Source organism: Bison bison, unplaced genomic scaffold, assembly GCF_000754665.1.
Source record: "Bison bison bison isolate TAMUID 2011002044 unplaced genomic scaffold, Bison_UMD1.0 scf7180017864371, whole genome shotgun sequence".
Taxonomy (NCBI): Eukaryota; Metazoa; Chordata; class Mammalia; order Artiodactyla; family Bovidae; genus Bison; species Bison bison.
This window is the reverse complement of record NW_011494943.1, coordinates 866,268-880,998: the sequence shown is the minus strand read 5'-3', so window position 1 is coordinate 880,998 and position 14,731 is coordinate 866,268. Positions and strand designations below refer to the sequence as shown.

Here is a 14,731-nt window from a genome sequence, read left to right as displayed (position 1 = left end):
CAGTTCAAAAACATCAATTCTTTGGCACTCAGCTTTCTTTATGGTCCAGCTCTCAAATCCATACATGACTACTGGAAAAACCATAGCCTTGACTAGACAGACCTTTGTTGGCAAAGTAATATCTCTGCTTTTTAACATGCTGTCTAGGTTGGACATAGCTTTTCTTCCAAGGAGCAAGTGTCTTTTAATTTCATGATTGCAGTCACCATCCATAGTAATTTTGGAGCCCCCCAAAATAAAATCTATCACTGTTCCCATTGTTTCCCCATCTATTTCCCATGAAGTGATGGGACCGGGTGCCATGATCTTAGTTTTCTGAATGTTGAATTTTAAGCCAGTCTTTTCACTCTCCTCTTTCACTTTCATCAAGAGACTCTTGAGTTCCTCTTCACTTTCTGCCATAAGGGTGGTGTCATCTGTGTATCTGAGGTTATTGATATTTCTCCTGGCAATCTTGATTCCAGCTTGTGCTTCTTCTAGCCCGGAATTTCACATAATGTACTCTGCATATAAGCTAAATAAGCAGGGTGACAACACACAGTCCTGATGTTTCCCAATCTGGAACCAGTCCGTTGTTCCATGACCAGTTCTAACTGTTGCTTCTTGACCTGCATACAGATTTCTCAGGAGGCAGGTCAGGTGGTCTGGCATTCACATATCTTTAAGAATTTTCCACAGTTTGTTGTGATCTACACAGTCAAAGGCTGTGGCATAGTCCATAAATGAGTTTTTAAATAAATAAATAAGTTTTAACAAATAAGTTAAAAAACAAAAATTAAAAATTTGATAATAGAAGTGTTGCAAATGTGGAGCCTACTGTTGGGTGTATGACTTAGTACATTTACTTAGGGAAAACATTATTAAATAAAGATAATAATAAAGTCTACTTAAATATCATACCAGAGAAAGAGGCACAGTCTTTAGTAAACAACAAGGCACTATATATACACGGCTTTTTGAAAAACAGAGGCAGCCAATTTCCAGCAGGCAGCCAAGTACGCTCAACAAATATTTATTGTCTGAAGGTATATATATGAAAAGTAAGTAACCATTCTCTATTTTTGGAATGGAGAAAACCAGCAAAGAAAGTAAGTCCTTCAAAGACACAGGCACACAAAAGCCTAACTTATGAAGCAGGATTAAATACAGGGGGAAAAATAGAGGAAGAGAAAAACAGAGCATTCTCAAAGATGCTCAAGCTCTAATTAAGCTTAACATTTAAACCCAAAAGCCAAGAAAACCATTTGTGACTTATTTTTACCCAGCTCTACATTTATAAGCAGGGTACAAAATACTGGTTTAGCTAATTACAATGTAGCCTTTCAACTATGCAGAAATAACTTCTATTTCATCTTCTTCATCTTTAAAAACCATTAAATACAGAAGTTAAGGACTCATTGCGTTATCATAAATTTCCTTTCTCAAGATGACAAAAAGGTCTATTCTAATATTTAAAAGCAACAGGGAATGCTGGAGACAAGCATAAATCTTCTGTTGTTCTTACTCATTTGCAGTACATTGTCTCATACCAACTCTTAACGTGTAATGAGAATTATTCATAGGAGAGCATGTTCTTGACTCTGTCTGAGGGAAATAAGCAATCTATTTTCTGATTTTATAACAGCAGCCAGATGTGCTTTGAAGCTGAATGTTCCCACTTTGTAATCCACAAGTAACAGGGACTTGCAGAAATCTGTAAACAGTCTTAACATTGATTTTTTTCATGCTCTTTCAGAAGACTTCTTGTTCTCTCATAATACCTCAAGAAAGAATACCACAATAAGGAATGTCCAAAATGGAAGATAAAAAGAGCTTATGTGAAACATTAAAGTCTAACAAAATATTATACAGACAGTAATGCCAAAAATAATTAAGTTCCAATAGCATGAATAAATCACATGACAGAATGTTTCTTGTTTGAAAAACAAGTAGAATCACAATAATAAATAAATAGTAATTTAAACTAGACATGAAAACAGATATCTGAATGCTCTCTAATGGAAACTGCCTTTGGACGCTTTGTTTGGTTTTTTAGCAGAATTGTTCAGAGTTCTGTCAGCTTGTTTTTTTCAAATTATTCAGGCTTTGGTTAAACTGACCTCCTTATACACTAATATTGATCAAAGAGAGATGTTCCAAGGTTTCAGAAAAACAGAAAGACATTTTATCTGGTATTTCAGCCATCCTAGAGGAAAGGGCATTCTAAGGCAATATATTACCAGCAGCACAACCAGAATAACTGTTCTTACAGTCAGAGCGCCCATCAGAAGAACGGCCAGGCCTCTTTCTACAGCATGAAACGAATTCAGCAGCACAAGCAGAATAACTGTTCTTACAGTCAGAGCGCCCATCAGAAGAACGGCCAGGCCTCTTTCTACAGCATGAAACGAATTCAGCAGCACAAGCAGAATAACTGTTCTTACAGTCAGAGCGCCCATCAGAAGAACGGCCAGGCCTCTTTCTACAGCACGAAACGAATTCAGTCACCAGCGTCACTTATGCTCCAAAGTAACGCTCTTACTCAAAGTCAACATTTTAGAAATTCAAAAATGTTTTCCACAGAAAAAAATACAATACTACAAATTGGTTTACTCACATTTCAACATTTAATGAGCACAAATAAAATACAGATAAGAGACACCATCCACCGCCACAAGGAGAAGCAAACAAGCCAAAGGGCAGAATGGAAACAGATGCACCATCGTCTGATTTGGGGACAAAACCCTCGCAGTGCATCGGGAAGAGCAGAGGCTTCTCGGTAAACGAGAGCACAGGTGGGTGCACGTGAGGGCTACAGATCCTCACTCCTACCTTACAGCACACCCTGCAATTGCCTCTGGGTGGCAAGCAGTTCCAAGTAGAAAAAGTGAAACGGTAGAGCTGCTAGAAGAAGACGTGGGAGAACAGCTTCAGGAACTCAAGACAGCCAAACACCGTACACAGACACAGAAAGCACTTTTTCATGAGGCAAAATCATGGGGAAATGAACCACATGAAAACTTAGAATTTCTGGGACTTGGACTTCCCTGGTGCTCCAGTGGCTAATACTGCTCCCAAAGCAGGGGCAGGGGTTCAATCCCTGGTCAAGGAACTAGATCCCACGTGCTGCAACTGAGAGCTCACAAGCCTGAGCCAAAACTCAGAGCCCCGTGCAGCCAAGTGAATAAGTAAAAATTAAAAAAAATTTTTTTTAATTCCTGTTCATCAAAGACACCAGTAAGAGAATGGAGGAAAGCAACAAAGTGGAAGAAACTGTTTACCATACTAAATTCCGAAGGACTCATCCAGAATAGATACAAAGCTCTTACATATTGACAAGAAAAAGGCAGAGGGCCCAACAGGGGAGCGTGCCGAGTCCCCAGTCAGCCCTGCGCCCTGAGAGGCTCCCCACACCGTGCTGGAGGCACCATCAACGTACTAAGAGGGACCGAACTTTACCAGACCAACCTAGACAGCATATTCAAAAGCAGAGACATTACTTTGCCAACAAAGGTCCTTCTAGTCAAGGCTCTGGTTTTTCCTGTGGTCATGTACGGATGCTAGAGTTGGACTGTGAAGAAAGCTGAGCACCAAAGAATTGATGCTTTTGAACTGTGGTGTTGGAGAAGACTCCTGAGAGTCCCTTGGGCTGCAAGGAGATCCAACCAGTCCATTCTGAAGGAGATCAGCCCTGGGTGTTCTTTGGAAGGAATGATGCTAAAGCTGAAACTCCAATACTTTGGCCACCTCATGCGAAGAGTTGACTCATTGGAAAAGACTCTGATGCTGGGAGGGATTGGGGGCAGGAGGAGAAGGGGACGACAGAAGATGAGATGGCTGGATGGCATCACTGACTCCATGGACATGAGTTTGAGTGAACTCTGGGAGTTGGTGATGGACAGGGAGGCCTGGCGTGCTGCGATTCATGGGGTCGCAGAGAGTCGGACCCGACTGAGCGACTGGACTGAACTTTGTCAGCCATCAGGAAAACACACTGAGCGACTGGCCTGGACTGGACTTTGTCAGCCATCAGGAAAATGCACTTTCAGTCCACACGTGCAGTGTCACTAGCCGCTGCAGAGAGCGGCTCAGTTGCATACTTTAAAGAAAAACTGTTAATAAGTGGCACCTCCAGGAGCCGGAGAGAAAGCGACGGGCGGGCGCAGCGCACACCGTATCAGAGGAGGATGTGCACGGGCGCCGTCAGACCCCACAGCGTTCCCATTCGCAGCACCACACACACGGTCACCACGAGCCCAACCTCGTGGAGCCCACGCGCTCTCTTCCCCACCCCGCAGCCCCACTCCTCCACCTGGACTCCCCAGCGGGTCAGCTCGGCACACTTCCCCCGGCCTCCACGCTGCTTGCCCAGGGTTCCGGGCCTTGCAGGTGCCCCTGGCGCTGGACAGGAGGTCCCACCAGGGGCCCTGCCCTCCAGGGGCGCCACCGGACTAGGGGTGCTGTCCACCCTCCTGCTGACCATCCTGTCCTGCGAGGTCCCCAGGACATGAGTTCTCCAGAACAGAACAGAATGTTCTCTTGCCCATTCTGCAGAGAGCTGACCTAAGGGGTCACCTGAAGTGTACCCACTGTTTGCTCCTGGTGGAAGCAAGCCTCCACAGTCAGCACAGAGTCCCGGGTGGGGACGGGCTGGGGGCGGTGACCCATGCAAGGCCCAAGAGAACCTCCTCCTCCAGACCCCCCAGTCCTCCTCAGGAAAAAAAAAAGTTTATATAAAGACTGTCATGAATGAAATGTATATAAGACGGGTTAACAAAGCAAAAAAGCTCCCCCAAAGCTAAAGGTTAAAAAGGCTAAAGAGTAATAATAATAAAAAATAATAATACAGGAGGGAAATTTAACAGCTAGGTTTAGGAAGTAAATCTCTACTTTTCACAGGGAAAATATTAAAACACTCCTGGGAAAAGAAAGAATATAACTAGGGGAAATGTATTTTTTCAACAAAAACTAGAAAATCCAAAATCTGGAACTTCTAATGCGTCAGAAAATAGGTGTTGACAGGCATGCCAGCAACATTAAAAAAATGTGCCCTTAGTATAGACCACAAAAATTAACTAGCTATTAACTGATCATTCAGAGGAAGAAAGAAATAAAAGTCCATCACACATTCTCATACAAAACTAAAATCAAAGCAAAATCTAAGCTTTTTAATACACTGGATATTTAAATTATTCTACTGTGATCAAGAGACATAGTTGAACCTGATTAACGCAGCCATTTTATAAATACATAAGAATGCAGGACTTTATTTCACAGTTAGTGCATTCTTTGAACAATAAAAATGTGAAACAAATTCCCAGGTGGCCCTAGGTTTAAGGCAGTACCTCAAAATATTTTAGATTTTTTATCTTAATTTTATTATACAAATGAAAAGTTTAATGCTCTGAACAGTTAAATATTCATGAAAAGTACTGTCTGTGCCACGAAACGCACATCAGAAGTTCCGAACGGCCCAGGGCAGAGGCCCTTTCAGAAGGACGTCACAGAATATCCTTCTCTGATTATGCTCTCCGAGGCCTCCTCGCTCCTCTCCCGCACCAGTAACACAGGACTCGTTCCAGGGGCAGCTTTCCGACCCCATCAAATTTGGAAATGGTTTTCTTTTGACCCATTCTCCTCTGGTTATCAATGCTACTTCTCTCTTCTTCATTAACATACCTTCAAATGACCCACTCAAATCCCTTCGTGTCCCCCACCTCTGACCCTCTGACGGTGGCCACTGAGTCCTGGTTTGAAGTCTCTAAAGACAGAGCTGTTCCAGGCTCTGGGTGCAGCCACCACGTCCAGCCTGTGGCTGCAAAACAAGACTGCAGCCCTGGAGACCACAGAGGTGAAAACTTGAACTTCCCCGATTACTCTCCAAACGCTAGCAGTCTACGATAAAACGGTGAAACCCTTGAAATGATTCCCCCGTCAGACAGCCAAGTAGCTGACAGTAAGCCAACCCTCCATTTCCCTGGAACCAAAGCTTTAGATGCCCTCCTGTTCGGCCTGCCAGTGAGTCACCAAGCATTCTTTATTCTCTTTGAAATGTTTTCCTTTTCCATCTCTTCCATGCTTGGAGTCACAGCAAGGTGGAGCCCCCACACCTGACTGCTCCCTTCTCCATTTCGCTACACATCCAGCACAGCCTTCGTACCACCACCTGCTCAGCCTCCCCAAAGCACTGCCTCCATCAAAGACCATTATTAGCAGGAAGGGTTTCAGGGTTTTTACAAAAATGACAGTCCCTGATGTAGGCGAAGAAGTAAAAAATGAACAGTCCTATAGACTTCTGGTTGGAAAATAGATTGGTGTACACCTCATGGAGGGCAATGCTCCAAGACCTAACATAACCTAAGAAAGCAACCAAATAGGAACAAAAGGATTCTTTCAAGGAATTCTGTTGCAGTTGTTACTTATATTAGCAATAAACTGGAAGCAACCTACATGTCCAAAATATCAGAATGCTTAAGTAAGTTATGAACTACCCACTCAGAAGAAAAGTGAGTGCTACCATTAATAGTGGTGCTGATAGAACCACTGTAGACTTATCCCAAACTTAAAGCAGCACGTAATAACAGGGCATGTATAATATGGCCCCGATTTTGTTTAATGTCTAATTTTATAAGTACATGCAGAAGAAAATGAGGGAAAGACATACAACAAAATGTTAATCATCTCTCAGCATATCTGACTTTCTGCATTTTTCAAATTACAAATTATTTTTATAATAATAAAGTTGGGTTTTAAAAATTGATTAAACCCCTTTTCACTTTCTGAAGGCATTAACCAGCCTGTGTGTAAAGTGGAAATGGACTAACCTCAGAGCTCACGACCGTCTCAAATCTAAAAGCTCAACTTCTGCTCTGGCATGCACGCTCCAGCGGGCCCCAGCCTGGCAGCCCTGCCCCCCTGCCCGAGTGCCGCTCGTTCCGCCTTTCTTCATGCCTCCTTCGGCCTTAAGTTCCTGGCCCCTTTCCCTCTACCCTCCAAGCACGCTGGCACCCCAACCTCTGCAAATGAAAACTGCTGTTTGCGACGGTGGTTCACGCCTGAAGTCTGCCAGAGAGCTTTTTCACGCATGTGGCCTTCAGTATTCTACTTTCTGGGTAACTCATTCTGGTATTCGATCACATACTGTCTGAAACTGTATTCAACTGTTTCATGTGCGGATCTCATCTCACCAACAAGAAAGCCAGCTTGTCGAGCACAGGGACCGTTCACGCTTCTCTTTCCTGTTCCCCAAGCCCTTCCCAGCGCTCACCCAGGACTAAATGTCTAACACTGGTAAGAGTCACTGTTTAGAATTAAATTAGTTCAGATGTTTCCAAACACAAAATGATTCTGCCACATCAACATACATTCATAAAGCAAATGTTTTTTTACCCCAAGATTCCAACTATTAAGGCGAGTTCCCATGTCGCTGTCATCCAAAGAAAGAGTAGATTTTTTCAAATGAATATCCTGAAACACAAAAAAGAAAAAGAAAAACAGAATGAAAACAAAAGACAGAATGGAGGAAAGAAGGAAGGAGGGAAGAAATAACAGAGGAAAGAAGGTAGGAAGGGCAGAGGGGAGAGAGGGAGAAAACAGGCCAAATACGTGTCGTTCAGAGTAGTGAGTGTCCGTGTGCGTTTTGGTTAATGCTGTACCACCCTTAGAGGAAAGGACTCCAAGGAGAGGAGGCTACAGCTGAGCTAGTTCTCAGTTCCAAGGGATGACTGTTTATTGCAGCTGCTTAAGGCTATGAGACTGCTTCACAATATACTCACATTAACTACATTTCAAAAAATGCAAAAGAATATTTTAAAAAATAATCCAGACTCTAAGTTCTTTTACAAAAAGTTTTAATTGTGGTGTACCACAGTAGTTTTAAAGGCGGAAAGGGGAACACTTGAAAAGACAAATTACTTACTCTCATTAAAATGAGCAGGGAAGTTTGGGTTGATGTCCAAGAAGCTCTTTGTTCTTAAATTATTTCTCATTATACACCGAACATAAAGAGAAATAAGCCTTGGATTCACATCATGAAAATGTAATCATGGTAATTCTTAACTTTCTTTAAAAATTAAAACTCCATGCTCTTTTCCCTGCTGTATAATTTTTTATATTCCATATTTATCAAATCAGATTAAAATCATAATTAACTGAGGAAAGCCAAAGATCTGTGTCTAGAAATGGACAATGATCTGAAAGCCCAAAAACTTAGGAAGGTAACTCGGTATAAAATAATAATGTATATTTTAGAGTACAGCTAAAAAATTTATTTAAATTTAGTTTGTTGGTATAGCACTTTGATGCTTTTAGAAAACCTTGTGCATATGTACCAAGTCACTCCAGTCGTGTCTAGCTCTTCACAACCCTATGGACTGTGGCCTGCCAAGCTCCTCTATCCATGGGTTCTCCAGTCAAGAATACTGGAGTGGGTTACCATTTCCTTCTCCAGAGGAGCTTCTCAGTCCAGGGATCTAGCCAGTGTCTCTTACATCTCCTGAGCTGGCAGGTGGCTTCTTTACCACTAGCTCCACCTGGGAAGCTCCTAGAAAACCTCACTGCTGCTGCTACTGAGTCGTTTCAGTCGTGTCCGACTCTGTGCGACCCCATAGACGGCAGCCCACCAGGCTCCTCTGTCCCTGGGATTCTCCGGGCAAGAACACTGGAGTGGGGTGCCATTTCCTTCTCCGGAAAACCTCATTACTAACAAATAAATCTATCTATGGTCATTTATATTATCTGAAGTAATGAAAAATACACTAAAATGTTCTTCATATTTTACTAATTTGAAATCTAGAAATTAACTAGAAACTAATTTAGAAACTAATTAAAAATTTACAAATTTCTATTGAACAAAATGTTGGATTTACTATTTACACTGTATTAAAATTCATTATTGCTTCTACAGTTGGTCCCTTGCTTTTTGAATGTTTGTGTGTGTGAATGAGAATATCTTTTAAAATGTACCTCCCTTGTTTATTTTTAATAAATATGATGATTAATAATAAACTCACAAATATTTAAAATGTGTTCCTCTTTATATCAAGAGGCTTATTAAAGTTCCAAACTGGAATTCCCCGTCACTGAGAAAACGGAAGGAATTATGTGTAGAGCAAACGTGCTAAAAAAGTCACGCATCACGCATGGCTTGCTTGTAACTAAAAGGCTGTAACCCAAGACAAGCCAGGACTGTGCAAGGATGGAGGCAAGCAGGCAACAGCCTTCTCTTCACGAAGCTCCCTAGCTCCATGTTCAAACAGTATCGATGCAGAGTCTAACATGCAAGAGAGGTATTCATATTTCAGGAGGTGAACGGTCCACCTTCACCAGAAAGGAAGTGTCCCCTACTTCACTACAAACCAGTCCCATTTCTTAAGTTTATGACCACTGTGTGTCTAGTCATTTTTATATATACACAGAGAAAAGGGGGATAACCAAACAATGAAGTTTTTCAAAGTTATTTTTCAGTACCCAGGAACAATGGCAGACTCATAGACACGATGCTTCAGAATGGTAGGGAAAGCAGGAGGAGCACGGCAATGTACCCAACACGTCCCTCTCCCTGAACTCAGGACACCCACCAAAACCATCAGACTGCTTACTGTCTGTCAGGAATCACAGGAATTTAACAACACGAAACTAAAAATGTGCAGAGGTATTTTAAAACAAGAAGAAAACAAACAGAAAAGCAGGAGTGAAATCTGATCTTACACAGTCCTGTGGGGTGAGGATCTGTCCATCTTCTCTGTGGGTTGGACTTGTAGACTGTGATCTGGGTTGGAACTTCGCAATGCATTGTTCCCTATTAAGAGACCAAAACAGCCACAGTCAGAACTGGGGGAGTTCAGAGGACACAAGGGCATTAAAACCTAGGACTACCATGTTTTTTTTTTCTTTTGGAAATGAGATGGTTGTTTATATTAACAGTGAGATTTCAATAGCAAAGGAAAAAGAAATACAGATAATAACCACTTGTATCTCACATTTTACTTCAATTAGGTCACACAACAAATAAAATGTCACCTAAATGTCACATGCTTTCTTACAAACAAATGCTATTGTCAAGTGGGAGTATAATAAACCACAGGTATTTCCCCTTTTTCTAAGAGTAGGAAGAGACGATTTAAAGCGCACCCTCTCAGAGGAGATCACACTTTAAAAGGCTGGCAAGTTTCGTTGGATTCATGTTTCACATTAAGATGAAGTCTTAAAACACACAAAATAACAAACTTTCATGCAGCTGAAAGTCTGAAAATTCAAAACCATGTCAGAAACCACAGATAAATCAAAGTCCTAAATTTTAAAACATGCCATGTTAATCCAGGTAAAATATGATAAGCACAGCAGAAGTAGGAGAATGGTTTAAGCCTCCAGATGAATTTGAACAAAAAGGATTTTCCTCCAATATAAAATATACCAAACACAGAATGCCATTCTCCGTATTCTCCTTTAGCCTGAAGTCTCCCATATATTTTTATTCCAGCTACTGCAGTGAAAGCTCCATGATGACAAATAACTGTTCTCTGAATGGCTCCTTCAGGAGACACAACATGAAAATGAACCATTGTTGAATGAATTAAGTCACTGGCTTTCTACTTCTAGCCATATCAGGATTTCCCTCACAAGCTGTGGGTCATACTGTTTCCAAAAGACAGAGCTGTAGTTCAGAAAGACAAGGCTAAAATGAATGTGGGTTTTGGTAGTTAACGCTGACAGAACAACATTCCTTAGACTAGTTACGAGGTAATTTAGAATGTCTGAAAAAAAGCTGTTTTAAAGTGAGCTGTGGATTTTTTATACCCTTAATCAATAGTCCAGATATCCAAACACTTAAGAATAAATTAGAAAAAGAAATACAGTGACATTTTGAGGATAATCTCATCAGTCAGTGTGCCTGAGCTGATAAGAAGCTCTTCAAACTTAGTATGTGGGAGAGACACCTGCTACATCACACCAGGTGGTGGCTGCACTTTGAGAACAGATTAAACAATCATAAAAAGAGCTCTGCTAAAAAATTGAAAAAAATGCTTAAATATTAAAAGTAATTCTTCTCACAGAAAATATTAATGAAAAAGAGGACTGAAACATTCATCTATTTATTACACAGGGCGCATACATAAACCAGCACGTCCTCTCCAGTCGCGGGCAGCCATCCTGAACCGACCCAGCTCTCTCCCTCTCAGCGAACTTGCCAGGGGAGCCACGGCGTCCTTGTCCTGCCCTGCCCTGCCCTGCCCCTTCCTGTCACCCTGTAGGTGCTGAGCGTGAAGTCAGCGGGAGCAGAGGAGCCCAGGCGGTCCCCACCCTGCCTCCTCTCCGTAAAGGTGCCGCGTGTGCTGGCTCCACGGAGCCCCTCCTCCCAGTCCCACCGGTGCTCCAGACGCTCCCGCACCGCCCACAGCCAAGCCGCCCCGAACATGCCCGGACTCTGAGCCGGAAGCTAGGCAGGCTTTTCTTCCTCTGCCCACCTCACACAGGCTCTGATCCCTGAGCTCTGTGTCCAGCCTTATCTATTTCTCCGTCATGTGCTTCCCTGCTCAATTTGGTGTGTACCATTAGTTTCCAAATCACAAGGGGAAACTCATCACCAATCTTCATCTCTAGTCCAACCTGTTCTGCTGGCCTCCAACCCCGCTACAAACACACACTTAACAGCCCTCCTTCCAAGACTGAGTGCATTCCGTGTCCCCAGCACAGGCCAAGTGAAGCAGAGACCACCCAAGTCAGCTCCCTGCAGAGGCCGCTGAGCCAAACACGACGGACGCCAATGTCACTGCTGAAACATGCACGGGGCACCAAGCACGGGGGCTCCATTCCTTGCTACAGATAATGACGCCGGATGGGAACACAACTGACTGCTGCTCTGAGCTGCAGCGGTCAGTGATGGGGCCAAGGTCACGGTGATGGGGCCAAGGTCACGGTGAACAGGGGACAGAGGGCAGGAGGCAGAGCTTCACCCCCCGTTATCCTGCATGAAGAGCAGCAGGTGCCGTCTGCCCCACAGACGAGCCGGTCCAGGTGCTCGCAGAGACCGCCCACAGCTGGCAGGGGGCGCGGTGGCAGAGGCGCCAGGGTTCCCACGGTGGTGCCGGAAGAGGGAATGCTAACACTAACACAGAAAGCGAGATTTCCGCGTACTAGTGAGGGTCCCCGCCAGGAGAGCGCCACCTTACTCCTCTGAAGGGGTAAGACTACGGGAAATGCAAAGCTCTTCCCTGTCGCTTCTTCCCAAGGCTAACGTTCTGTTAGTCACTCAGTCATGTCCAATTCTTTGCGACCCCATGGACTGTAGCCCGCCAGACTCTTCTGTCCATGGGAGTTCCCAGGCAAGAATACTGGAGTGGGTAGCCATTTCCTTCTCCAGGGGATCTTCCCGACCCAGGGATTGAACCCGGGTCTCCTGTATTGCAGGCGGATTCTTTACCATCTGAGCCACCAGGGAGAGGTAAAATATGTCAACGGAAATCCAGAAACATCCTCCCAGCACCTTTGTTGATTCCAGATACTACAGAATCACAGACTTGTCACTATAGATAACGAGATAAGTAATGAGATATAAGATTTAAAAGTCTAAAAAAGGTCTAATTGAATGTCCTTCTGCTAAAGAAACATAATATGCATAGAAAGTTTCTAAAAAGTCTTTTTAATTTGTTTTCAGTGTGATTCAAGTACACATTTCAGATAGAAAAGGAAATAAACAATCTGTGATCATAAAAATGTGCTTAAAAATGAAAAATGTGATTACCAAATTTTAAAAAACCCCAATGTAAGAGAATGACACATTAAATACAGCATAAAAATCAAACCAGCGACTTAGAAAACTAGTTCAAGAGATATTCTGAGAACACACAAAAAATAAAGGAATGAATATAATATGTGAAAATGTAAGAGATAAAGAAAATAAATTCAAAATACCTTACATCAAAATAATATGAATTCCAGAAGCCTTAAATATAAACAGAAACTAGGAAAATAGTAATTAAAGAAATAGCAATGACAATGCCAGTTAAAACTGCATTTTAACTGGAGAAGAGCCTAAAGGAATAACCTAGGACATCTCTTTTAGCTCAGACAAAAATGCAAAAAAAAACACCCAAAAACGTAATGCCATGCTATCACCAAAAAACACCACAAGTAAATGTTGCTGAGGATGTGGAAAAGAGGAAAACTTAATACCCTGTTGATGGGTATGTAAGTTGGTAGAGCCACTATTGAAAACTGTAAGGAAGTTTCTCAAACTAAAAACAGAACTACCATATGATCCAGCAATTTCAATTCTGGGTATATATGCAAAAAAGATGAAAAACACTAATTCAAAAAGATACATGCATCCCAATGTTCATCAGTTCAGTTCAGTTCACTCACTCAGTTCTGTTCAGGCGCTAAGTCGTGTCCAACTCTTTGCAACCCCATGAATTGCTGCACACCAGGCCTCCCTGTCCATCACCAACTTCCGGAGTTCACTCAAACTCACGTCCATCGAGTCGGTGATGCCGTCCAGCCATCTCATCCTCTGTCGTCCCCTTTTCCTCCTGCCCCCAATCCCTCCCAGCATCAGAGTCTTTTCCAATGAGTCAACTCTTCACATGAGGTGGCCAAAGTATTGGAGTTTCAGCTTTAGCATCATTCCTTCCAAAGAACACCCAGGGCTGATCTCCTTTAGAATGGACTGGTTGGATCTGCTTGCAGTCCAAGGGACTCTCAAGAGTCTTCTCCAACACCACAGTTCAAAAGCATCAATTCTTTGGTGCTCAGCTTTCTTCACAGTCCAACTCTCACATCCATACATGACCACAGGAAAAACCATAGCCTTGACTAGATGGACCTTTGTTGGCAAAGTAATGTCTCTGCTTCTCAATATGCTATCTAGGTTGGTCATAACTTTTCTCCCAAGGAGTAAGCATATTTTAATTTCATGGCTGCAGTCATCATCTGCAGTGATTTTGGAGCCCCCTAAAAATAAAATCTGACACTCTTTCCACTGTTTCCCCATCTATTTCCATGAAGTGATAGGACCGGATGCCATGATCTTTGTTTTCTGAATGTTGAGCTTTAAGCCAACTTTTTCACTCTCCTCTTTCATTTTCATCAAGAGGCTTTTTAGTTCCTCTTCACTTTCTGCCATAAGGGTGGTGTCATCTCCATATCTGAGGTTATTGATATTTCTCCCAGTAATCTTGATTCCAGCTTGTGCTTCTTCCAGCTCAGCATTTCTCATGTACTCTGCATAGAAGTTAAATAAGCAGGGTGACAATATACAGCCTTGACGTACTCCTTTTCCTATTTGGAACCAGTCTGTTGCTCCATGTCCAGTTCTAAGTGTTGCTTCCTGACCTGCATACAGATTTCTCAAGAGGCAGGTCAGGTGGTCTGGTATTCCCATCTCTTTCAGAATTTTCCACAGTTTATTGTGATCCACACAGTTCAACGCTTTGGCATAGTCAAGAAAGCAGAAATAGATGTTTTTCTGGAACTCTCTTGCTTTTTCCATGATCCAGCAGATGTTGGCAATTTGACCTCTGGTTCCTCTGCCTTTTCTAAAACCAGCTTGAACATCAGGAAGTTCACGGTTCACGTATTGCTTGGCGAATTTTGAGCATTACTTTACTAGCGTGTGAGATGAGTGCAGTTGTACGGTAGTTTGAGCATTCTTTGGCATTACCTTTCTTTGGGATTGGAATGAAAACTGACCTTTTTCAGTCCTGTGGCCACTGCTGAGTTTTCCAAATTTGCTGGCATATTGAGTGCAGCACTT

The 14,731-nt window shown here is 42.7% G+C and overlaps 1 protein-coding gene across 1 annotated transcript in view; it reads right to left on the bottom strand.

The window, feature by feature from the left end:
- Positions 1 to 14,731, bottom strand: part of CEP112 (centrosomal protein 112kDa) — a 318,653-nt gene that overhangs the window by 280,886 nt on the left and 23,036 nt on the right. Inside the window, 2 exon segments of the mRNA XM_010856057.1 lie at positions 7,369 to 7,446; positions 9,688 to 9,778. Of these exon segments, the coding sequence (XP_010854359.1) occupies positions 7,369 to 7,446; positions 9,688 to 9,778 (169 nt within the window).